General features: G+C 34.1%; 1 protein-coding gene across 2 annotated transcripts in view; it reads left to right on the top strand.

Annotated features, from left to right (window-relative positions):
- Window positions 1-27443, top strand: part of CACNA2D1 (calcium voltage-gated channel auxiliary subunit alpha2delta 1) — a 393756-nt gene that overhangs the window by 328656 nt on the left and 37657 nt on the right. For both annotated transcript variants that reach the window (XM_061989208.1, XM_061989201.1), the window contains 9 exons: window positions 3687-3765; window positions 5819-5868; window positions 7460-7549; window positions 10444-10512; window positions 11800-11874; window positions 13210-13284; window positions 20737-20793; window positions 21855-21926; window positions 26747-26808. In XM_061989208.1, coding sequence (XP_061845192.1) covers window positions 3687-3765; window positions 5819-5868; window positions 7460-7549; window positions 10444-10512; window positions 11800-11874; window positions 13210-13284; window positions 20737-20793; window positions 21855-21926; window positions 26747-26808 — 629 coding nt within the window. The remainder of the gene's footprint in view (window positions 1-3686; window positions 3766-5818; window positions 5869-7459; window positions 7550-10443; window positions 10513-11799; window positions 11875-13209; window positions 13285-20736; window positions 20794-21854; window positions 21927-26746; window positions 26809-27443) is intronic.

Below are 27443 nucleotides of genomic sequence, written 5' to 3'. Positions count from 1 at the left end.
AAAATGAAGAAATAAGATAGGCAAAGAGCAACTGAGATCTGTGAGGAAAGAAGCATTTTCATGGATAGCTCTTCATCACAAAATCTTGAGTGCAATTGTCCCCTACTATCTGTAGCAGTCACAATCTTTCTATTCACTTTCATTTTTTATGAGCTTTTTCTGCTAGGGAGAAATAAAAAATGAAAAGCAAATTAATTATATAATTAGGTGATTATATTTTCTTCAGTGCAGCACTTCTTCCTCTATTTTCTGCAGTTTTCGTTTTTTTTCTACCACTTCCTCTGAATAGGAGTTGCGTTTTTGCTTGTTTTCCTTTGATTTCTTTCAGAGAATCCTATGAGATGTGAATTTGTAAGGGACTTGAGGAGGTCTCTAGTCTAAAATTAAGAATAAAATTAAGCCACATTGCTCAGGGCTTTATGTAGTCTAGTCTTTGAAATATTAAAGGGGATAAAGTTCACAACTTCTCTGGGCAACCTGTGCCATTCACTGTCTGACTGTACTTACATTAATTCTATCCTTGTTTTCCTTGTTAGTAAGTATATTGCTCCACTAGATACTGTAAATTAATAATTATAAAAAGAAAATATTTTGTGTTTTCTCCCCAAGATTAGTTTCAGAGTGTGAAAAATATAGAGACTTTGTTACCTACCTGTTACCAGCACGTAGTGGTAGAAATTTGGATTCTTAGATTTCAGAACAGTTTCAAGACTGTATCTGACTGGGCTTGCAGAACAGGCTGGTGCCCACCCCTGTTTCTCCATTCTATGGGTACAAGTTTTCTGTAAGTACTTCAAATAGTCCCATGGAAAATCAGAAAGTGTGACAGCTCCTACTTGTTTTCCTGATTGTTCCATTGTTTTTTATTTATTTGAAAGTTATGTTTATGAAGACAATAGATGGATCTCCTCAGTATGTAGGCAAGGTTGCACTTTCCATGAGAAATATTTGGAGGACAGAATTGTATATCTGCCGGTGTGGATGGTGGAGAACAAGAGCCATAGCAAAAAGAGTTAGAAACCTGTAGTGTATGCAGAATATCAGAGGCTGCAGAGAAGCACGGGGAAGAAATAACCAGGCCTCTAGGGTGCTGGAAAACAACTTTTTTCAAAGAGTTTTTGGCAGTTTGCTTCAACTTAGAAATCCACTTAGTTGGTTGAAACCAAACTTGAAAGGAAGGACAAGCAAGGGGAGAGGTACACATAACCATTGTATCTGATCTTATTGTTCCAAGTGTTCTCAGTCATAAATTCCCTATTAAAAGTAATTAAAATATCTCTTTTTTAGTTTAAAAGTCTTGTCTTCTTTGGAGAGACATCTGTAAAGAAAAAGGTATATATAGACAGATGCATCTCAGTCCTTTGGCTGACTCTGGGTCTTGTCACAGAAAATGTTAGTGCAGAGCATGGGGTTTTTTGCTAAAATTGGCTTGTTTAATATGACTTGCTGACTCATTTTTCCAGCTGGTCTGTCTTTCTACTCAATTCCAGATGAGGCAATAGGAAAAAGAAAACTCTTTTGAATGTTCCACCCTCTTGCCAAACCAAGTAACAATTAAAACCTCCAATTTTCATTGCAGTTCTTTATCTCTGTTAATTATCCATGGAACAGTAAATCAGATATATTGTCCTCTGCTTGTTGTCAATAATTTCAATTCTAAATTCTTTATAGGTTAGTTGCAGATTTAACATACTGTTTCTTTTCCTCAAATTACATACAATTTCGCAACTTGACTCCAATGCAGTGTTTTATTTTTACATTTGAGATACACAGCACAGTCTAATTGACTCATGATTTTTATACACACACAAGCAAATCCAAATGACTCTGCCTTAACTTACTTAAGTAGTTACTTTTAATCCAGTAAAAACATCAGGTCACTCAACTAGCTAGTGGTCTTTAGGGGTTTTTTTTTTCCTTATTTTACCATAATTTTTAAGAATGTAATCTGAATCAAGTGGTGTCTATAATAAGCACCGACCTTGTGATACTGGTAGAAAATCACATTGTGATAGCTTGAGAGCTGGTAATTCAGTAGAAGCTGAAAGATTCATTAGAGGAATTATAGCTGACATTTTTTAAAGATGTCAAGAACAAACAGAGGATGTCAAATGTAACTTGTATTTTCAATACGATATGATATTAAAAAAGCAAATGAGATGCAGATATATCAAGTGAAGTCATGACTGCACGATAAATACTGATGTTTTCAAGTCTATAAAAGGTATGTTCCATCTGTCTCTATCCATATGAACTAAAATAACAACATTTTATCATCACACAGGTACAGTCATTCCCCTCCCTGTTTGTATAACTAAATCTATAATTGACTTGACTCATCACTGAGAAATCCTGAATGGGATAGTCTTATTAATTTTATTTAAAAACTGCAACTTTTATCTGTGTATAAAAAAACCAAGCACCTGAATCAGCATTCTGTGCAGCAGAGTAGTTATTTTAATTCTGCTTGTAATTGTAGAAACAAAAAGTTTGTGTGGATATGATTCTATGATAAAGCAAATGAAAATATATTGTTAATTAAAAAGGACATCTAACACAAAGCTTTGTTTGCCCTTCTTGCATATAGAGGTCAACACTAATAAATTTTCATCAATTGCTAGCTGCTGACTGATGATTTGGAGCCATTCCTACTGCTCTTAGTTAACACATAAGGTCTGATTGTATGACATAATTTTCATTGCCTATTTGTCAAATTAACATTTAGGTAGTAATAAATAATGTAATGAAATTAGTATAAATAATCATTTCAAAACATATCAATTAGCAGTAGATTACAAGAACTCTTTCAATTTTATAGATTATTATTTCATGAAAATATTACCCTATGGCTTGGTTATAGCCTGCATATAAATGAATTGTATTATAGTTTAATTTTTAAATTTAAATCAAGATCCATAGAAAGGAATCCATATTCTCATTCCATGTTGTGGTCCGTGATTTTAAGTGGCAAAGTTAATGATCCATAAAGAAAGATCCCTGAAAAGACATGGCAGTATGATCCTTGCACATTCCTTCAGAGGAACATGGTAACAGTGAACAGCTTATTAAAACTGTTGGGAAAATATTTTTCTCACTTTTTACATAAGGACTCAGCTTCTGAGCTAAATATTCAGCCAGAAGCTGAAAAATAATATTTGTGGGTTGTGTACACATCTTGCTGGATTTCTGATCTGTAGAGCAATACTGTTTTTGTCGTTTGATTTGTTTTGTTTTGGTTTTTTTTTTTTTTTCATTCAAATCAGTCAAATCACATGGGAAAAAAAAAAAAAAATGAAAATCCTGTTTTCTGTCCAAAACTTGGGTTGAATTTGATGAATCTTACAAAGCCATGACTCCCTCAGTTACTGAGATAGATTGAAACTGCATTGGTTAAACACAATTTGTTTTAATACTAATAAAACAAATAGCTCTTATGAATATCAAGAGCTCAGAGTGAAATATCAGAATCTTAACTCTTCTGTAGAACTCTGCTGAAAGATGTTAGAAAGAACATTCTTCTTGAGGAATACTTACAATAGCATAACAGTATATCTATTACAGTAATAAAAACTGGAAAAGTCACACTTTTTCTATTCAGTTGTATAAAGAATCCAGGTATCATTAACTTGAGAGTCACAGCTAATTAATGACATATAGTTATATGCATTGGTTTTTAACTTTCACAGGTACGTGTGTTTACATTTTCTGTTGGTCAACATAATTATGACAAAGGACCCATACAGTGGATGGCCTGTGAAAATAAAGGTACTATGTTTTTCTTTTGAGACTATTCTTTGCTAAAGATTTGATAAACAGTACCTGCATTATTCCCTAAAAGTTACAGATTATTTTTTAGCCTGATTTTTAGCTTCATTGTATTTTAAAATAGAATTCTCAAAAGTTTTTCAAATAAATAATGAGTTTATACATATATATAAAGAATAAGCTTGCATATTTATTTCTGATTAGTTCCTTTAAAACTTAGTATTGTAATAAAAATACCACAGTTTTTCATCACCACCACCACCAGCATAATAATAATAATAATAATAATAATAATAATTATTATTATTATTTTTGCAATAGCCATCTATGAAAAGAATTGGTGACAGATAAGAAATTAAGCAAAGCTGGTTTTTATTAAGGGGACTGGACAAAGCAATTTTTTTTTTGCTTTGTGGCTGGAAGGATTTGTTTCTGTTTTTCTCTAAAACATACAAAGGAACAGATGACTGGCATTATTTTTCTTTTCTTGATTAAGATATCAAAATTATTCTTGATGGGATGTCTTAGTTTCTAAGAGGATCTTATATTTTTTATTTTTATCCCAATTTCTTTATGTAGGAAAAAAACCCCTTGAAAAGGTGAAAGAAGGAAAAAAAAGGCTTTGTACTACAAATTCTTCATGAAAAAGATGGTCAGAAACGTTTTAAAAAAAAAAACGTTTAAAAGAGTATGAGAAAGAGAGTTCTCAAATGCCTCCCATTCTATTATATAATCATAGAATAGTAACTTATGACTGTATAATTCTGGGATAAGAGATAAGTTATAAATATAGATACATTTAAAAAATAAATTAATAATTGTGTAATGTTTAAAATAGAACAATTTCCAGACTTGACTGAAAATATAAAAGTATTTTACATATCTGTGAGAAGCAAGATTACTAAGGGTCTTGAAATATAAGACTACCAGGGAAGGAGGAGATCAGGCAGTACTTTCAGGCAGTAAAATAACAACAAAAATTAAAAAGATCTAGATCCCTGAAAAAAAGATATAGAGTTGTCCATAGCCTAGATGAATAGCGTATGTGTCATAATCACATTAATCCCTCAGTGTACTGGCAAATTACACAGAAGATCCTAGAACTTCATGAAGAATAGATTGTATTATCAGATAATTACCATAAATCTACTTTTTTTTTTTTTAATAACAACTTTGCATGTCAAAATACTTTGTGCATGTGAACTCCATTGTTTTAAAACAAATGAGGACCAGCTGGCTTAAAGCATAACGACCCATGTCATCTTATTATCAAGGCAAAATTATCATAATCTCTCCAAAATTGATGTGGTTATTTCTTTGCACATCCAGAGGTGCAAACTTTTATGTCATTTTCCCTTAATTAGACTTAATTTATTATTAAGTTATACATTGCTTATAGCAAAGTAAATAACCTCCACACTCTTACCTCTCCAGTTCTCCTTCCCTTCATTATATTTGACTTACAACTTGGTCTGGAACTGGATCTCAGTTTCAGTTTTATTGGTCCATATGGGTAATATTTGTAATTCAAACAAAAAAGTGTTAGAATCACTGCCAAATAAAGACATTTCTAGTGTTTACTTAGAAGAAATACCGATTAGATTTTTTCATCTTTTCCACTAAGTTCCTTATATATTTATACTAGGAACTTCAGTCTTGTAGCAGTCTGTTTTGTGGCAGATATACTTGCACTCCTCTATGCATTCAGCATATAATTATGTTGCTGTCACAGCATATTAAAATGACCATTAGATATACTCACACATCAGAATAACTAGGAGTACAAATTCAGTAAATTATCTCAGCTTTAAATACAACCGACAAATGAAATACATTATATACTCTCATTGCTTAAGAGTAACTGGCTTGGCCCGTATGGCATGGTGACCCATCAGACAGCCATGCATTGTAGCATTTACTAAAGTATTCCATTCATATCTGGTAATTTCTATAAAAATTAATTTAGAAATTACAAGCTAAAAGGAATATCTCAAGATTAAGAGAATAGCAATATATTATAGTGAGTTGGTATTATTTCTGTTCCAATTTTTAGGCTATTATTATGAAATTCCATCCATTGGAGCCATAAGAATAAACACCCAGGTAAGTGTGTTCACCAAATAAAGATGCAATTCTAAAGAAGTGGATTTATTCATGTTCTTAAATCTGTTGCATTTCACTGCTGTTTGAAGTAAGTTTTAAGATACACTTCAGGAACAATAGAGAAAAAAAATAAGGCTTTCTTTTACACATGGGGGGTTATTCCATTAAAACATTCTATTTTTTTGTCTTGTTAGTGTTGCAGTGAGACGATTTCAAATGTGATTCTCATTTCCCTGGCCAGTTTGCATGCATGCGTCAAACTAGCATCCTTTAAAGCAGACTGACCATGTGCGCACAACATAGTGTTTGAAGTGACTGGTATCTAACAGACACACCTCTGCACAAGGACTGTGTGTTGGGCTTAGTTTTCCTCCTGGCTTTACATGCAGCCTTTTTGATCGTAATACATGGTAACAATTTCTTTTTTTAAAAATTTCTATAAACCTGTTTTATAAAATGTCTAGACATAGTCTAGTCATAGCCTAGTCATAGTCTGCCTCCTACTATGCTTACAGCATGATCCTAAGGGTTTGTGTTACATGGAGAAGGCCGTGGATGCATGTGAGATGAACTCAGCTGAGCAGAAACGATGATCTGGTGTAATCCTGCTTATAGGAGAGGTTCCTGGACTGACCCAACCAAGTACATGGGTGGGAGTGACATGGGTTTTTTCTTTCAAAAAGAGTGCAGGAATGTTCTAGCAGACATGTATGTAGGTAATTAAGGGCACAGAACCCTGATGTGATCCAAACTGACAGTGTAGATGAGCAGATATTCTTTTCAGTTGTCTGAAAGTCCACGTATTCACATATCCAAAAAAACAGAGAAGTGTCTTAGCAGTTCTTTGTCTTTCCAAGAAGAGGCATGACATATTTTGGCAGAAAATAACAGTCCTTTTTTTGGCTTCAGTAAGACTCCTTTGATTCTGTTAAACTCTTCCAGATAATATCTGGCAAGAAATATCCCTAATATGATCAGACAAATAGAAAAGGTTGGAGACTGAAAGGAGTTTGATGACCTCCATTCACAAACCAGACCAGAAGTCTGACATCTCATAAGATCACCAGCTTTAACTGTACATGCCAACTGAAAGAAGGCAGGGACTATAAGGTTTTATAACTCTATTTTTTTTGTTTGTTTCTTTCAATAAAAGTTAGTCAAGTTGTTTTTGTAGAAGCTTACATATCTCCAGCTGTAACACCCTCCATCACCCACTCTCTCTTCTGGTTTGAAGGTTCTGCGATCTGTTTGTAATTTTATTATGTCACTAGCAATTAATTTGGAACAAAAGTAGTTATAATTCTCACTTTGTGGAAAGAGAGCAGTGGTTATGGATGTGTAAAGTCCATGTAACTAAGACTGAAACACAGGAATTACCTTGGCAGTAAATACTACAAGCTGAAGACCAAACCATTCAGTAGTATAATTGTAAAGAAGTAATTACATTCTACTCCTGTATTAGTGATGAATTTCAACTTCTTTTTTTCCGATCTTTTAATTAATGTTATTTCATTTTTGTTTATTTTCTATTCTGTTTCTGGACTTTGATCTAATAACTGCCTTCTGATGAATTTATTACACTTTTTGACAGGAATATCTGGACGTTTTGGGAAGACCAATGGTTTTAGCTGGAGAAAAAGCCAAACAAGTCCAATGGACAAATGTCTATCTGGATGCTCTGGTATGATTTGTATTTATCTCTAGTAAAGTAAGAATCTTAGCAAGTCAGTAACTATAGGAATCCGTTTACCAGTCCTGAGGACTCAGTTTCCTATAGTTCCAAACACAATATTCTTGTGTTTCCAGCATCTTTACACTTCAATAAAGCAGTTTCCTGAACAGCTATTTCTAATGTGCTGGTCATTACTTGCACCTAATATCCTTCTAAACATCCTAAACTTTACCAGAAATAAAGCAATTTATCGTACACACAGATATTTAAGTGTAGGTCATTGTTGTCCTCAAATTCATAAAACAAAAAAAAGAAGCAAATAGTTTTCCAGTGATGTACCTGTACTACAGTAGAGGTCATCTCTTATATTACTGGTGGGGAATTCTTACTGTTTTCTGTCCCCGCCCCCCCCCCCCCCCCCCCCAAGAAAGTATTCTTGGCAGAATGAAACCTGTCAGTGTTACTGGGTATTTGTACAGATTTTGGACTTGGAGCTTTAAACTGTCATAACTGTTGTAATTACTTGCTTGCTCAAAGTAATGATTTCTTTAATTGGACAGTGTATGTAATGGGGAAAATAAACCAAAGATATATGAAGTGTTTTCTTTGCTGCTGAATTTATCACTTTGTGCAAAACAAATATATTCAGGAAACTACGAAATGTAACATTATTAGCAGCAATCTAATCTGTTGCTCTAGATAACTTTCTTCTAAGTAACTCTAACTAGGACAAAAATAATGCAAAATTTTCATCTGGAATCATGTATTTATCCAAGTTCACATGGTCATCTAATGTCACGTCAAAATCTTCCCATCAGTCAGCATTACTGTAAAAAATTTATCAACACATCATAGAACTAAATGTGACACAGAGGAACTAGGCTTTCTTGGGAATTTCAATGGCCAGAAGTTCATTAACCATATTTTCTTGGTTATTGTTGAGGTACTTACTGAAAACATAAAGGATGTTATGATGAAAGTTCATGTGGTCTGTACATATCCTGCTGTAAAGCCGAAGCTAAATTTGTAACTGAGGATGTGTTTAATGAAGTAAAATGAATGATACTTGCAGATTTCTGTTGTGCTACTTCATATCATCAGTGGTTTAATTCAGTCTTTCCTTCAAGCTTTTCTTCATTCATGTGTTACATATGTGTGTTTGTGTATATATAATTATTAATGTATGCACATATATATATTTATAAAAAGTAGGACAACATAAGCTAAACTGTAGAGGTAAAGGCTGAAAATATTTGGACTTTCTCATGGCGGGTGAAAGCACAAAAGCACAGTGTATATCATCCACTCTGGAGCCTTTTCCTGATTCTTGATTTTAGCAGGGACTGGGAATAACTTCTCATAACAATTCTTTATCTTAAATTCCCTATAGAAATTCCCTCCTGTAAGACTTACCCTTCTCCTGCTTGTACCTCACTGGACTTTTTGCTATCTTTTTTTCTCTTACTGTCCAGCAGCTGTTTTGGGTTTAAGGCTAAAATAATACAAACAGTATAACATAAGACTTTTTTAACTCTTAATTTCAAGTTATGAAATCCTAAAGAGGTACTTTCATTTCAGGCTTTCTTTCAAGAATATCTTTAATATGATGTATTTGTGGCAATTCACACATCATTTCTTGCTCTATTCCTTCAGGTCCTGTTACAGTGTTGCTCTGGTCTCAAAAATCCTGGAATTTTCAGATACTTCTATATATGCCAGTTTGTTATAATATAGTCAATAATTATAAATATTGTTATTTATTATATAAGTAGCATTATTGTTCTCTCTAATGCTAACTGTATATTTTAAGGGGAGGAAATAGTGTTATCTCCCATACATATCTCTCCTGTTTCGTTATGTATTTCTTCAATACTCCTTCTAAAAATATCCTCCTCTCTCTTTTCCTGTGATTCATCTCCATTTCTTGCTTCTCTTATTCTCCTAAACAGTATACTTCTCCTTTTCTTCACCTTGCTTCTGACAATAGTAACTTTGATCTCCTCACCTTACATTTGATACAAAAACAAGGTCACGTTTGAAATTAAAAAAGCTGGTAATAGACTGAGCAAAAGGAGAATAGATTTCAACAGAGTGGATAATAGAGTATTTTAGAGTATTTTTTTCTAATGAAACAAAGGAAGAAAAGTGAGATAATCAATCCATACACTACATGGAAGGAATAAACATGAGTGCGAGGAAAAAGAATTTGAAATAAAACTCAAACATTACCATAAAAAAAGTAGAAATCTGTGTATGGAAAATTTAGAATGGAAAAAGAAAACGTTTCTGGGTATTTAAACATATGGTTTTCTGGATCCTGTTTTAAACATTAGTTGTGACTGTTAATAAAGGAAAAAAAAATATTGCATCTTCCTAAATAAGTGGAAATTCCTTGCCTCAGTATCAGAAGAAAGTAGTAAATTTTGCAGAATGAATGATGGACGTTATAGCAGGGCATTGAAAAGTGGTGATTATATGAAAAATAGTCTTTCCTGCTATGTTTTTCTGTTGACCTTTGCCTGTATATGTATGTTACCTACCTATTTACCACCTTTTAAGTTTTATTTGGCTTTCTACTTTTTATTGGGAGTTTTTTTGTATAGTGCATTCTGCAGCTGTAAATATGTTTCCTTAACATTTAGTGGTTTATAAACTATTATATCCTAAGTTCTTTTACATTATCTATTTTTATAAAGTAATTTATTATTCTCCCTAATAGATGGACACAAAACCAAAGTAATTTTAAGTTTCTCTGCAGAAAATCAAATAAAGTATTTTTAATTAAAAGTCAGTATTCTAATCTAGTGTTTAGCTACAGTAGTTCCTGGATTGTTCTAATATAGTTCAATAATTGCCATTTAACTGAAAGTTTTTTCTCCTCTCTGTATGTTATTATTTCCTAGGAGCTGGGCCTTGTGATTACAGGAACTCTACCTGTCTTCAATCTAACAAAGGAACAAAATGGGAAAATAGTAAGCTGTTAAATAAAGAAAAAAAACCCCAAACAGTTTCTTGAATTAAGTTTAATGTCAGACTCCCTGAAAAAATGTGTATTTTTATAGAATTTTATACAATTTGTCTTGTACATCAGAAACAAAAATGTCATCTTGAGTTGCCTGATAAGCTTCTGGGAGCAAGAAAATGCAGATCATCCTTTCTGTAGTTCTGAGTTTCAGAAAATGACATTCCTTGATCTATTTCTATGACCTGGTGGCAGTGAGAATGTGTTAAGTGTTCAACAGATAGGAAAAGGATGATGATGTAATTTAGGCCTTGCCAAGAAGGAATGCCCAGATAAATTTTTAACAAATCTGTGAAGCTATGACATTTCAGGGTAGAAGGCAATGATGCAGAGAATTTAAATTAATTGGTTGTACTAATAGAAAATAGCACTTTTTTCTTAAATCATAATTAAAATATTAAATAAATACAATTGCCCATCCCTATTATTGGCTGATATAGAATCAATTTATGCTCTCTTCACAAAGTCAAAATGCTTTTTCAAAATAAGATGTAGGATGTACTCTACAGTTTGTGTTACAATACTGTACTTTTGGTGTGATATTCATGTTAATTATCTAGAAGATAAAAGAACAACTTGAATCTGCTCAACTTATGTTTTGGCCTGAATTTTAGGTTACAGACTGTAAGATGCATCTTGCAGTACCTATTCAATTTTTTTTTTTGTCTGGAGGAGGGACTCAAGTGATATTATGCAGATGATTGCCCTCCTGTTCTGTAGTAGGAAAATAAAGTGAAGTAAATGTAGTGCCTGAGTCCCTGACTTCAAATGTTGATGATTGTTACAGTTACTGAGGGGTTTTTTTGTTTTGTTGTTGGATTTGTTTTCAGAGATCATTATACCATAGCCAAAAAAAGTTAATCGTTATGGGATCTCACCAGCTGAACTGAATAGTAGCTCTCTAATGTCATCAGCAATATTAATGCAACACTTTTGCCTTCTACTGTTTTTTCCTTACATTTATTGTTTGTTCATCCAGGAAAGCATTCAACTTCATAAACAGTATATGTGTTCTGTACTAAATTCTGAATGTATTAAATGTAATTTTTTTATAATTTTGTATTTTTTAATCATTTTTATATTATTTAAAATATTCAGGCACATAAGTAAGTAGTCAACTCTTCAAGTAGTATCTATTCAACAACAGATGAAGGCAAAATCAAAATTCAGTGACTGCTGCAGTTATTCTTCATTGTAAATATGTAAAATATGTTCTAACATTTTGGAATCTTACCAGAATCAACTGATTCTTGGAGTAATGGGGGTTGATGTTTCTTTGGAGGACATAAAAAAACTGACACCCCGGTTTACGGTAAGTTGCTTGCTTTGATGGTTTCTCTTTATGTATGATTTATGTACGGTTTCTGTGCATGCTCTTTCATAAATCATATAGTAATGACTAGATGCAAGTCAAATACCAGCAGGCTTCTTTCATATATTCTTTTCTATTGTTGTAGATTTTCTGACAGTTTTCTCTCCAGCCATATATGTGTTTCTGTGTGAATTGTCCATCAGGATGCATCTGTAAAAACCTTTAACAGAAAAACTTTTACACTGGGATTATATTCCAACTAAATATTTTCCTACAGCTTAAAGCACTGCTCTTTAATTGAGTGGTTCTTATCACAGTGTATACAGTAATTTCAGCTAATAATAATAGTGTTTATATAAGACAACTCTTTATACAAAAGTTCTTTAATGTACATATCTGTTCTCAGTATGATTAATTTATAAATTTAGACATCTGAGAAATTTCTAAGAAAATAACTAGTATTGATGAAAACAACAGCTGAGGAAGCAAAGGAACATCATGTATTTGACTGAGGGCAAAGCACTGCATCTAGAATGAAACAATTCCATGCCACAGTTTGGGTTTGGACAGACTGCCTCAAAAGACAGGAAAAGACCTGAGGGTGATGGCAGAGACAAGCTGAACATAAGTTATCAGTCTCTCCCTGCAGTAAAGAAGGCCAACTGTGCAGTGGACAGCTGGATCAAGAGTACTGTGTCCAAGTTTGATGTTCTCAATATAGAAAATAGAGTGAGGCCCTGGGCAGAGTCCAGTACAGGGACATAAATTTGGTCAAGGTCCTGGAGTGCATGGCCTATGAGGACTGCGAGAGATGGGTTTGTTCAGACTCTAGAAGGAACCTTATGAGTTACCTTATGTGACTTATAGAGAAGATGGACATCAGCATTTCTCAAAGGTTTCTAGCAAAACAAGAGATAAGCAACATAGATGTGGCAATGGAAATTTAAACTTGAACTAAGAAAAAACCCAACATTGTGAGGGAGATCAAACACTGGAGCAGTTCGCCCAGAGGCATTGTAGAATCACAATTAGAGGTATGCAAAGACCCTTTGAAACCTAGTCCAACTTTAAAGTTGGATCTTTGAAGTTAGCCCAGCTTTCAATAAAAGGTTGTACCAGGTGACCTCCAGAGATCCCATCAGCATAAATTATTCACCAAATTTGTGATTCTAAAAGAGTAAATACTAAGAAATTATCTCCGCTGTGTTAATATCTCACATATTTCTTGATGCTTGAGGTAATGTATTTTCCTTAATGTGACCATTTCTTGGAAACCATTAATTAATTTTCCTTTATTAAAACCTCATAATGCTAAACTTAACTTCTTTCTTTCAGCTTTGTCCAAACGGATACTATTTTGCAATTGATCCTAATGGTTATGTACTGCTTCATCCAAACCTCCAACCAAAGGTATGAAAAGCCTAATTTCTCTATAATAAGGAGACATTGTCAGAAATAACAGAAACTAAGGCCCACCAAAAGTGCAAGAGAGCAATAGTAAAGAATTTTCAGTTGTGGAGGTTTCAGGAAAATCAGTGGTGTATATATGACTTCATTCAAATCTACTTTAGTCAGCGTGAAGGCCAACATTGTCTTGTATTTAATTTTGGTTATACTTTATATATGTGAAATAAGTGTTTTAATACACAAATTAATATAAATCCAACTAGTAGCAGCTGTAATATCATCACAAAGAACTTGCAGTGTGTTACAAGATGCTTTCAAAGCAAAATGAGTTTACTAGTGCACATGCTTATTTAGTGATGCTTTCATATTTGCAAAAACAGAAATCAGGGTAAATGTATTTTACTTGTATTTTTGTATTTGTTTATTTGCTTATTTTCTGTTTACCAGAGCTGCAACTTGAACTGCAGATTTGGGATAGACCTAGCAGAGCACTCCTTCCCAGAATGTTTGATTTTTTTAGTAGTTCAAAAGTTTTTAATCTTTACCTAAATATGATAAGGATGCAGCTTTCCTCAAAGTTCGGGAAAATTTAACCCCAAAATTTCAGTCTGGCTTCATATCCACTAACTATAGTCCTAATCCTCTGAGGACTCCTACATAACACGTATCCTCTTAAATAATTTGCCTCCCTGGCTTTGATGAGATATTTCAACATGAATGGATTCCACTAGAAACAGACTTTCAGCAAATTTTGTCTCCTGAGTTCATAGTGCACAAATGCAGCATTACATAAAACAGTGTAAATGTAATTAACCAAAAAATTTTTAAAAATCACTCCAAATTGAGATAAATGTATTTAGAAATATACAGAAATAATAAGGAATATTTAGAAATATTTAGAAATAATAAGGAATCACTTTAACTCTTGAAGACATATTTATGTAATTTAGTTGTCCATATTAAAATGTCTCATTAAGATGATTTGAGTAATATATGTCTAAGATTAATGCAGACAGTCAATACACGGGCAAATAAAGCTAGTAAGGCTTTTAAACTTTAGTGGAAACTGATTCCCAAGTTATTTTTTATCATTTTAGAAAAACTTAAGTAACAGAACCCTTTATTTGCTGCATTAAGGCATGGAAATGACATGATTTTTTTGCAAATTAGATGTATATCCATCATTTTATTCCTCCTAGCCATGTTACCATGTCAGAATAGTAGCAAGCCCTTGACCTCTTGTCTTTGCAACTCTCCTCTCTTATTTCTTCACTATGATATCCTATCATAGCAACAAGATAGACGGGAGATTCCCTTTTTCACTACTTTACCATCCTTAACAGTCAAAAGCAGAAAAAGAAATTAAAAAATCATCCATGTATTTTCGTGATTCATTTAATTCTTAAACTGAGAGTAGTCAGCATTGTGAATATTTAAACTAATTTCCTGGTGAACTAATGAATGTCTTTGAAATCTTTCGCCAAATGCTGAGCAAAAGAGGAAATGCTTCTGAAGAAGACAAAGAATAACTGGCTCTTAACTATTGATGAAATATCCCTTTTGAATCATTTTGAAAAGTTTCTTTTAAAAATAAAAGGAAAAAAAAGAAAAGAAAAGAAGAGTTTTACATAGCCTTTGCAATTTGGAAGGACTTCAATTTCTGGATATATGCATTAGCTTTTCATTTGTTAAAAAATTAAAATTATGATTTGATGATTTTGCTTGGTAAATTATTGTGAGACAAATATATGTATTATTACTGACCAAATCTTTTCTTCATTAGAGAGTATTAGAAATTCAGATGATGGTAAATGGTTTATTTATTTACCTTTTCATTATATGCAAATGAAACTATCTTGTTAACAGAAGGAATATAAAATGTATCAATGTAGTGTTCTCATTTTAGGTGCAAATTTCTGAGGAATCGGTGGATATGAATTCTGTTCATCTCATATGTGCTGTTGTATTGCAGTATAAAATTGTAATACTGGAATAAAAAACCTCTTTGTTAGAGAGTGAAAAACTCATGTAATGTCAACTAAATCTAGGCAGACTGAGATGGATTATTAGAATACTAACTGTCATGGTTTGTCTGTGTATGAGTATGTAGAGTATGTTTAAAACCCAATATTTTATAAGTTATATGTTTTATGTTGGAGAATCATATCTAAATGTAATATTAAGCATATACATTATTATTGTTGTTGTTATTAACAGTTACACAGACTAGAGTTTTTCACTCCCAGTTTGTTTGGGGTGGTGCATGCTATTCAGACTGGTACAAGAACTACGTTTTAAAACCCAGGTACACTTCAAAGACAGATGTATATAGATTCATGGTCTTTCTTTAACATGTCATATTAATTTTAGTTTCACCTACTGATAGTGCTTAACTTATTAACAAACAATATCTTAACCTTCTTTGCCAGCCATTTTTCAATAGATGTAAGCTAAAACATAACTACGTCTTCACCTTTGAAGAGGTGAGGGTATATTAAACTTCCAAGAGTCTCCTCTTCTGAATGTGTTCTGCTTTCCTTCCTAAAATCTGTTACTTCAAATCATAACTGGTTCAACACAATTAATGTTTAGAGAAATTGTCTTACAGTATCATCTCACAAAAATAAATCCTTAGAACTTGTAAAGCCATTTGCACAAGTGAGAACATTTAACAAAAGGCAGGCTCAAAAGCATATTAAAATCATTGAGAACTTTCCTATCATGTTCTTGTTAGCACATGCAGACTACTTCAAAGTTTAATATGGGAAAGCTTTTTTAACTTTCAGTTTAATGTAGTTTAAAACTGTTTAAAATACTATTTTTCAGGTTTGTGTAATTAATTATGTTACATATTCAAACAAGTTCTCAATTCTGTGTTTTATTGCCACTTTTCTTTGTGTGTCTGTGCATATGTGTGTGTATTTTTACTATTGTCCTGAGAGAGAACAGGTGGATATTTCACCAAGTAAACACAGGCATTGAAATGGGGCTATTAAGCATGTGTTAACAAGATTAGTCTAAATTAGATAAAATATGAAAACAGTAAATAACTCAGTTTCTGAATCTGTTCTAAAGATTAGCATCCTTTATTTTCATTATAGTTGTGATAAAAATTTGTTTAATGCTAGTTCTAGAACTCCAGATGCCTTTCATAGAGTCCAGTATTTTGTCTAAGGGTTTATGGTTTTGAAAGAAATGTAAGAGGATATGGGTTAAAAGCCAGAAACAGCAGTAAACAAAAAGTAGAATCCTTCTCATTCTATATTTTAATTCTGGAAGAGTATGTGGGAGAGACCTCTCTGTTAGCTTAAATAACATACTAGACAACACTGTTGTCTAGGCCATTTCTCTAGACAACACCTGTGTGTAATTCTGATAGAGAGCTCAAAATTCTGGGAATTCGGAATAAGGGCTAATCTCTGCTTCCAGTAAACATCCACTGGAGAGTATAGGTGTTGAGGGAAGACTTCCATTCTATAATTAGGCTGTTTACTAATAGTGTAAAAATATAAATTACTGCTTTTTTGTTACTTCAGCAAATTGGTGTGGGCATACCAAAAGTTAATTTGAGAAAAAGGAGACCCAATGTACAGGTAACTTTGAATGGAGATGATTAGTGCATTAGAATGCATAGACCTGGAAATACAACTAGAAAGCTTCTGTCCTGCTTACTAGGAAAAATCTAACTAGAGAACTGTTTACTTTTACAAACAGCTTCCAAAGCATGAAACTTGCATCTTTCCTTGTTTAAATAATAGAAAACATGTTATTGGCTGTAGTGAAGAGCATTCCATTAAATTATGGTGCTTTACTAATAGGTGCTAATTCGTGCCATGCTGTAAAAATTATTCTTCAGATTTTGAAATGAATTTGAAGATTGGGCTAAAAAAAGAGATAAATTAGGCTGGTTTTGCTTGCATAAACCCAAAGTCAAGAGGATATCATTCTTATGACTTTATTGGCAAGTTTCATTGTATAGTGTATGCTATATAGCATTATAGAATGTTATACATACAGAATGTTATACATTTAGAATGTTACATGAGCTGTTCATCTTGTTTCTAAGAAACTGGGAGTCAGGCATATGTCTTATCTGCTATTTACACCAGGTTTCTCGATTAGCAGACTCAGCTCCACGGAATTAACTGCCATTAACCTGAACAGGGAAAATGAAATTTATGTAATGCTGTCCCTGAGCAGAAGACACTTAATGAAAACTTAAAAATCATTAAAGGAATAGATTAACTATGTAACTAGGAAAATATCAAAATTAGGTACAGTATACCATGTTAATTTCTTACACATATGAGAATATATAGTGATGGCTTGAATAACAACGCTGATAAAACATGATGTAGAATCCTGATCTAATTCAAGTCAGGGATTTCACCGTGGCAATGTTTATACCCTACATAGAAGACCACCTCTGGGTAATAAAAATAGCTCAATTTTCTGAGCACCTCTGGCCCCTAAGCCTGTGGTGTGACTTGGCTGTTGCTGGGTTTACCTGGCTGTGCTGTTTGCCCAGGAAAGTGCAGCTCTGGACAAGCTCTGAGCTCCCATCCACTCCATATGCTCCTGAGTCTCCATGTGGGGCCCACAATTTTGCTGCTTTCTTACTATCATTTATTTTAGAAGCCTTACAGTCTGTATCTTCATTAGTACTGCAGGTATGAGTAGTAACTAGGTTCCTGCAAAGACCTTCTATAGAATTTGTGAGAATACTGACCTCCCAAATTAGGGGATAATGATATCTTAATAAATATTTTTTTTTTATGTTGCTGCACCAGTTCTTTCTTTCTTTGATTCCTTCTTGATTTAAAATTTAAATAATAGAACTTTGCCTTTATTTCTCATGCTGAAAATGGATTGCACTCTCTTTATTTGCATGCTTCATTGCTAGTGATTTACTTCTATTTTGTTTTATTAAGTTGTGCTGGTGAATGTGGTGGTGTTGCGCTTATTCTAGTCAGGTCATATGCATGACTGGATAAAGAGAAGAGCAAACTGAACAGTAAGTTTGTTTCTTCATGGCTTGAAATAAACTCCACTAAATGGCAACCTTGGAAGAAAAAATTATGGAGCCCAAATACTGGTAAAAACACATTATTGGGGATAAAGACATAGATGGTAAAATAGTGTTCCATTTAAAGTATGGGGCTAGGAATTTTCTACTCTAATTTCTATGTGTATTTCTTTGTGCTTCAGGCACATCACATAATGTATATAGACATATTTAGTTTCTTCCTCTATTACAAGTCATTAATAAGTACCTTATAAAGAATATGTGGTGATATAAGTCTTAAAAACAACAGTGAATGTATAGCTGAATTTAGATGGATTGTTAAAGTTGACTGTTTTGTCTTTGGGACTCCTTGACTATGGCTAGTCCAGGTTATCATTTGAAATGAACATTGATTTTGATTTGATGTGATGGCTTTTTTTTTTCTTTTTTTACCATTTATTTTCTTCTCTGTTCCTTTGTGTATTGGAATGGAATGTGAACTTCACAAATGCCTCCTCTGCCATGCCAATGCCTTCATGCATGCTGTTTGGGTTTGACCATGCTATTCATTATCCATTGCATGTAAGAAAATGTATTTTTAATGTATTTTTAATTTTAGCCTTTTGCTGTTTATTTTGAGTGTGGATTTGTTGGGGGGAAAAAAGCAACTGCATAGTAATAATTAAATTGTTAGTATAGGGCATATGTTAATGCTATTATTTTAAAGTTAGTTTTATCTATCCTATATAAATATGAACACAACATTTTATTTAGTTATCAGTACACATTTGAAACAAATACCCAGAATCTTTGTCTGCAGTCATTCCAGTTCATTCTCTCTTCCTGAGAATAAATGTATTGGCTTTTCTATTAGCAAACAAGAAGTCTTGCTTGCTAAGAACTAGAGTGATTCTATATGCCAAAAAAAACCCATCTACATTTGTTCCTCAAAAATATGAAGGAATAATCTTTCATCTTTTACTTTTTTGTATTAGAAATACATAAATTGTGATGAAACATGCTTGAATTTTTTGATAGAATAATCACATGTACATTTGTAATGTAGCTTTGCCAGGGAATGTTAGGATAGAAGAAATATAATCATGATTTTGAAGGAAGAGACCTTAGTCTAATCTGTAAATAAGTTAGTATAGCTGAATCACTGAAATCCTCTAAAAATATCATTATCACAAATTATACTATTCTAGAAATACTACTATAGGAAAATTACAATTTTTTTGTTGCTAATCATATAAGAAATCGTGCCTAGTCACTTAAAAAAATTAGGCCTTGAGGTCCCTTCATGTATGAACTGGCCTATTACACAAAGCAAATTATTATCAATGAAAAAAATTAAGCTGGACATTTTTCTTATTCTATTCTAAACTATCAGATTTAAATTGTTAACTAATATATACCCATATTCTTGTTTATAAAGATCCTTCATTAGATGGATGCATTAACTACTGAATGATGAGAACTGAGGATTTTTACTCCATACATTACATTAAGTCAATGAGACTTAGCCAAAATTACTCAAAAAAAACCCCCAAGAAGTCAGATTCCTAACAATTTGTATAGAAAATGGCTCTGTCCAAGTAAATGCAGACCGCAACTGTGAAAGAAGAGACTGGAGGATGATCTGAGTTAGATCAGCAGAGCTACATTCGTCTTCCCATGTTGCTATGGAACAGGGGTTACTACAGACCCAGACCACCATAGTCAAGAGCTAACATCATGTACATTGAAGGTCTTGAAGCTGCTGGGTCACATAATTTGTGCTACAGATTTCCATCTCGTAAATTGAAGTGACAGTACTGATGTCAGGAGAAATGCATTCAAAACTGCAGTGTGTTCAGAAAAGTCCTGTAATGCTAACAATAGAAATTACTTTTATTTTTTATGACAAACAAATCATTTGCTATTATTGTGTGTTTTGTGACTGGCAGTCTATTCCCACCTCATAATAGGTAGTCTGTAGTCTGCTTTTGGCAGAATTGCAGAAGGGCACCATTGCCCCATACTACTGATCAGTCAAAAAACTCTCCCAAATTTCTCTCTTCTTCCTTTGCAGCAGGACACCTGATGAGAGATTCATGTCTCATGCTTCCTCTAATGAGTCTTCTCCCATATTTACTGTCTGATGCACCAGCAGTAGGGGAAGCAGCTTCCCAGCATGAGCCCATACATGACAGACTGTGAATGGACACTGGTCATTAGTGTTAATTTGGTTTTCATTTACCCAATTAACCTCTTTATCCAATTAAATAAAATAAATGAGAAAGGGTCACTAGTAATTCATCATGCTGTAAGAGAGTAAAATAGATGGGTAAGTAAGCCTAGTTAAGTAGCTTACTTTGAAATGAAGGGATTACAATGATTTGTAATGTTACGGTACTATTTATTATTTGATCATACAATATCTTCTGCTTCAGAATCCTAAATCCCAGGAGCCTGTTACACTGGATTTTCTAGATGCTGAATTGGAAAATGATATTAAAGTTGAGGTGAGATTACCTTTTTTTTTAGTACATGTTGCTGCCTGTATGTCACTGTAAAATAACCTAAAAGCAATAAATGTTCTAGATTTGGAATGGGAATTTCTTCACTATAAATTTCATTTTTAATTTTGTCAAGATGATGACTTTATAGAGAGATTACATTACAATGAAATAAATTGAGATACAGTATTATTTGTAGGTAACGGCAATGCATTACATTCCTCTCATTTCGAAGGACACCATGATTGCTGTTTAAATAATTCTTAAGTGACAATTCCTGGGTAGGAGGCTTGTAAAATTTTTCAGAACAGAACACTTTTTAATAGGATATTAATATATTACCTGAAATTTTTAAAAACTGTTTTCCTATATCTTTCTAACACAAGCTTATTGCTGTGGTGAAAGGGAGAACAGAGAAATAAACTTAAGTGTTGACAACAAATTAATTACTACACAGGATTTTCAGTTACTAATTTTGTAATACATTTAGAAATCAGAATTTTTAAGTGTAGTTTCATAGCTTTGTGAAATAAATTGGAGGATTATTAACATTTTACAATTTTTTAACATTGTTTTTCCCTTTGAAATCATTCTTTCATAATGACACTAATCAGCATTTCTTGATATCCATTAAATTCTGCCTTAAGTGTCTTTGAAATGCGTGCTTCAGAGAGGAGTTACTCTTGGACTGCTAGAAAAATGTTTTTATGAATCACTGCTGCTACCTGAATCTCACAAATGTACTTAAGAAGCACGAGAAATGTTAGACAAAACTTCTCATCAAGAGGTTTTATAGGATGGTCTTGCTATGCAAAGTACACCAGAATTGTTGCTTCATAACTCTACTGATTCAGTATGTGTTTGAATACAGCAACTTCTGATTGGAAAAACCTGGAAATAATAAACTTTTGAGGGTTTTTTTTAAGAGTTATGACTTTTACTTGAATTATCATTTTCTGTGTTTTTGCGAAATATTTTGAACCACTGAAAATATTATTCATGTTACATGCAACTCCTATGTTTTTTTGTGGGGCTGTTTTTGTCTCCTTTTTCTTCCTTTCCAATAGATTCGGAAAAAAATGATAGATGGAGAAAGTGGAGAAAAAACATTTGAAACACTGGTCAAGTCCCAAGATGAGGTAAGATAGGAACACAGTAAATTACATTTACAGGAACAAACAAAACCAGAAAAATACCGTGAATAGTGAAAGACGTTTATTTTATAATGTCAGTTTGTATCATTTTTTCCTCCAGAGTTGCTAGTCTTAACTGGCTTATAGTAGAAGAAATTCTGTACTTATGAAAAGAAGAATTGCTTTGTTTCTTGGTTTCTTTGGTGCATCATTAATCAGACAGTTGTTGATGAGGTCTTACACTCTGTTCACCAGGAAATGGACCCAGCCTACTTCTGTGTATGATTCCCCAAAGTACTAAACTTGCTTGTGGAGATATGTGAAGATGGGTTTGGTAATTTATATTGTGGTTGAATGGGAAGAAAACAGTGAGAAAAAGAAAAAAAAAAGTAATATTTATGTGCCATAAATGAAGAGTATTTGGGATAAGCAAATTCATCTTACAGTTATACTATGTACTTGTGCTTTCTGAACAGCTTGTTGAGTTCCTTATTTTCTTGTCCAAAATGCTCATTCCTGATAAAGATTGCTACTGGTTTCCAATAAGACAGACACATTTCCTGGTAATGGGAAATGCTCTAATTTCATATGTACCCTTACATGAATGCTCTACTTAAGGCAAAGAAATCATGACTGATGTGACACGGAAGCAGTTCTGAATATGCCTCACAGTTGCAGTTCTTCAACAGCATTTTGAAACTGTTTTACTCTGAATGTAAACCAGCTTGAAGATAGGTAAATTAATGACTTAGCAGAAAAATATGAAGCAAACATAATGTCAAGCAGGAACTACATAACTCATATATATATATATAAGCACATCATAACAATATGCAGCAGAATTACTTAGGACTGTTCACTTAATTTTTCACATGTATTATTAGCTGTCCTCTCCCGTTGAACACTTTGGTATTTCAACGAACTCTACTGATTTTACTTAAACGGCAGGATTTTCCAGTTCCTTCTTCTTAAAAGGCATGTTCTACAGATTCCAAGAGTTAAAATTATAGAAAATCAGACCTCAGAGCTTAGAGAAAGTTTATTCTAATAAAACCAGCACATTCCTTACCTCCATTCAATGTCAAATACATAGTAGTAACTTTTAAACTCTGCTTTGAATGTTGTCCAGATTACACCAAGTGACACCCAGTACTTAGCAATTCTTATTACCAGTCCTCTGACTCAATCCTGCATTGAGGGAAGATTCTTATGAACTTATTCTCATTTTGACACTGAAAAATATATTTCTTAGTCTGCTTTTTCATTAAACACTGTAGAAACTTAGTTGTCTTTCTGGCTGAAAATCAGGGTCAATGCACATACTGCCTTTGCAAAATGAGTCTGAAAAAGGAGATGAATTTTCTGAAACATGCCTCAATTGTTCATCCATGCTGTGATTTCACAATGTCAAGTTCTTAATCATTTGATTTTGCAACAAATCTTTGAAAACATGCTTAGAATCATAGAATCATAGAGTAGTTTGGGTTGGAAGGGACTTTTAAAAGTCAACTAGTCTAACCCCCCTGCAATGAGCAGTGACATCTTCAACAAGATCAGGTTGCTCAGAGCTCCATCCAATCTGACCTTGAATGTTCCCAGGGATGGGACATCTGCCACTTCTCTAGACAACCTGTTCCAATGCTTCGCCACCCTTATTGTAAAACATATCATCAAGGCTAAGTCTTCCCTCTCTTGATTTGAAACCACTACCCCTTGACCTGTCACAACAGGCCCTGATAAAGTTTCTCATCATCTTTCTAATAAGCCTCTTTTAGGTACTAAGAGGACACAATAGGATATCCCTCGAACCTTCTCTTCTCCAGGCTGAGCAACTCCAACTCTTGCAGCCTTTCCTCATGAGTGAGGTGTTTCATCTCTCTGATCACTTTTCTGTTCTCCAACAGACCCATGTCTTTCCTGTGCTGAGGATTCCAGAGCTGGATGTCTCATGACCATTCCTCAGCCTCTTAGTATCTGCACTGGATTTGATAAAGCATGCTGCTTCTGATAGTGTAATTTTAAAGGAATGCAAATAAGGGCAGGAAGCCGTGCTCAAAATCTCCACAACTGTGCAAATTCATCTGAGGTATTTTTTCATTCCTGAGCTATGTATATCATTAAGGCAATCAGTGGTTTTACGTGCACATCTATCCACCTGTGAGGAGACAGAGGAAAATCTGTATATTCATTCAACTCCTTGCTAAACGAGATTTTGACTTTATTACAGAAAGATTATCATGATATTTTATTATTATAGTGCAGAGTCTAGGGAATTTGACTCAAGGGGTGGACATTGTCTTCCTTCTGATACTCAATTCAGAAAGTGCAAGACCTCGTAGACTCTCTTCTTGAGCACACAACTTCAACTTCAATGAGAGCAAACAAATGTAACTGATGTTATCTGAAAGATGGTGATAATGATTCTCATGTAGTCATGTAGGCAGCTGAGCCATACTTTCCTACTGTAGTCTCTGTTAAAGTCAACTGAAGCCTTATACACTCACATTGTCCAGTGCAAAGCATGCCTGTAAGTTAAGGTCTGTGAACCTGTGGAGTCCCATGATCTTATTAAAGGTGCTCACTCTTCTTCTCTGTATCTGACTTCATGCTGCCTTTCACTTCTTTCCATGTTCTTCTACAGCAGTCTGCTGTATCAGCAGTCCCCTTGCTTTCTGACAGGACTCTCTTCTGTGCTTTCTCACACCAATGCCCGCACTCCAGCCTTCCTGATTAAGGTTTTACAATGCTGCTGTCTGAGAAAGATTTGCCTTTTCCTGAACAGTTCCACTATAGAAGGATGGTGGATGTATAGGGCCCTCCTGTGGCAAGGAGAAAACCCATCTGATGTCAATTCTCCTGTCTTACCAGTGTCGGGAGCCCATCCTGTCTAGGAAGCCACCAGCCTGTCCACCTGTTCTGAAAGGAGATTGGGTCATTCCTTAGCTACTGCTGGAGAGTCTAAAGTCCTGCTGGAGTCTATGTGAGGGAGAAGCTGCTCCTAAAGGGAAGGACTCACTGGGTCATTTTCAGACATGTTAAGGACCGTCTGTCCAATCCTGTAGATGAAAAGACCTCTGTATAGGTGGATAAAAAAGGGAAGATTAGAAGGTCACAAAAATACAGTAACTCCATTGATTTTTTTTTTTTTTTACAAATAATTGCATTAACAGTAAAGTTATTGAAGAGATCTCAGGATGTGCTTGCATTTCTCAGGCTATGAGATAGAAGGACCTGAAACAGTTGGTCAGGCATCTATTCACCCGAGAGAGGAAGCATTCATGCTTGCAAATGCTGGAGTCAGCTACAGCATCAGGGACAGGCAGAATGTGATGTCTGTGGGTGCGTGACAACATGTCAGTTATGCACCGCCTAGACCACAGTCTGTGGTTGAGTAGAATACCCCAAAACTTTTGATCCCAGATGCTTCAAGTGTTCAATTAATTTAATTTCCTTCACCTTCCATTGAACTGTGGGCCAAGATTTCTTCCTCTACTTGAACCTCTCTGAGAGAAGAAGGGAGTGGACAGAGATGAGTGGCAGTGGTGAATGCTTTGAGCCATTAAGCTCCGTGCTCCAGGCTGCTAAAGCCAGAATGAAGCTGCTCCAGACCACGGGCCATGCATGAGACAAGCATCAATTAGGACTTGATAGCTTCATATATTTTCTTATAAAAAGGGCTGATGTGGTCAGTTGCTCTGACTTGTGGTCTTGAGGCTTAAAATTGATGTCCTTTTTGTTTTGCTTTTTGTTTTAAGTTTGCTTTGCTTTCCTTTTGTATTGCAGCTGGCCCCAGCAGTGTCTTGGGAGATGACCTCATGCTACAGCATAGAGACTGGACTTGTAGCAAGTGTGGGTGGGGTGTGCTGGAGTCTCCCAAGGCCTCAGGGACTTTCCAGCTAACAGAGAAGAAGCCATAGGAACAAAAGCATTGCCACATTTGAGCATCCAGGGTGGGCAGTAGTGAAAACTGAAGGGTCACAAAAATTGAAGTAACGTGTAAGTTCTTTGCTAGTGACCAGCTGGAGATGAGATGGTCTTAGGTGGCTCAGTAGTGAAGCAGGCAAAGGTAAATAGGAGCTGGTGTATGAGGATGTGTTGTCTTTAAGAGAGGCTTCTTTCAAACATGTTCACAGCACCAGTGACAAGATTTAATAAAAGCCTAGTCCTAATCTTCCTTCCCTCCCATCCTGGGCACTGCTTTTCTCTTGCCAATGTACAATGTACAGTGTGCAACCCATTGCCCCGTGCCTGATTTGGAAGATCTGCCAGCACAAGTTTCAAACACCTACTTAGTCTTGAGCCGAAGTAAGTGTAGGCACATTATTAATTAATTGATAGGAATCTCTTCAGCCATCTTTGTACCTTAAATATAAAATATATCAGGGAATTAGACACTGACATATGCTGCTTCTTTTTCTTTTTCCTTTTTTTAATACCTACAAAGTCTTTCTATAATTCAGTTTTTTTTTTTTTTCTTTTAATAATTTAACTGCAAAATGGTCCATAAAGGAGATAAACATCTTTTATCAAATTTTAACAACATAGAAAAAAATAGGCCTGGGTAATTAATTTTAAAAGGGAAAATAATATGTTTATTTTAACTAAATTTGCATTTTATTAAAGTTCAATGAAAAGACTATAGGTGATTCTTTTGCATAATGTAAGCTGGGAAAATGTTTAAGGCAAAGAGTGCTCAACTCATGCTTTAATTAAAATAATAAATACAATTTCAACAGATTTGTACTTTATTTTTACTGCATTTCTCAAGAAAAGGTCATACTTCTTGAAGCTCCAGTTAATTTTTTTTCAACAATATCTGTTTATAGAGATACATTGATAAAGGAAACAGAACGTATACATGGACTGCTGTGAATGGTACTGATTACAGGTAACTCATTTTTGTTGTCTGACTTCTCTTACCTAATTAAATGTCCTTTTTTGTTTATTTTAGTTAATATTTTTAGTGTTACATTTTCCATACTACCTATGTTAGGACCAGATCGTCTTGTTTCCAGGCCTATAGGATTTTCTGTGTTCGTTTACAGCTTTACAGCTCTGAAAAGAACCAGAACTTCAGTCTTTTTTCCAGCTGTTGAGATTTTTCACTAGGTTATTTCAATATGCAGGAAAAACAGGATATATGATTGGTGTTAAGGATCTTCTTATATTTTCTATATCAAAGAATATTCTTAATTGTACGCTTTATTTCAGATTCTTCTTATTTAATATTTTCCTTGCATTGTCTCCATGTTCTTATTTCAATATGCATATTAAAAAGGAAGTGGTCTAAATAGAAAATGTGACATATTTTGTGAAAATCTTTTTAAGTCTGTGGTTGTTTAGCCCTGGCTGGGTGCCAGGTACCCACCAAGTCATTCTATCACTCCCCCCCCCGCTAAACTGGACAGGGGAGACAGAAATATAACAAGCGGTTTGTGAGTTGAGATAAGGATGGAGAGATCTCTCAGCAATTAGCGTCACAGGCAAAACAGACTCAACTTGGGGAGAAATGCTTTGATTTAT

This window comes from Colius striatus, chromosome 1 (assembly GCF_028858725.1).
Source record: "Colius striatus isolate bColStr4 chromosome 1, bColStr4.1.hap1, whole genome shotgun sequence".
Taxonomy (NCBI): Eukaryota; Metazoa; Chordata; class Aves; order Coliiformes; family Coliidae; genus Colius; species Colius striatus.
The sequence above is the reverse complement of the archived record's forward strand: the minus strand, read 5'-3'. Positions and strand labels throughout refer to the sequence as shown.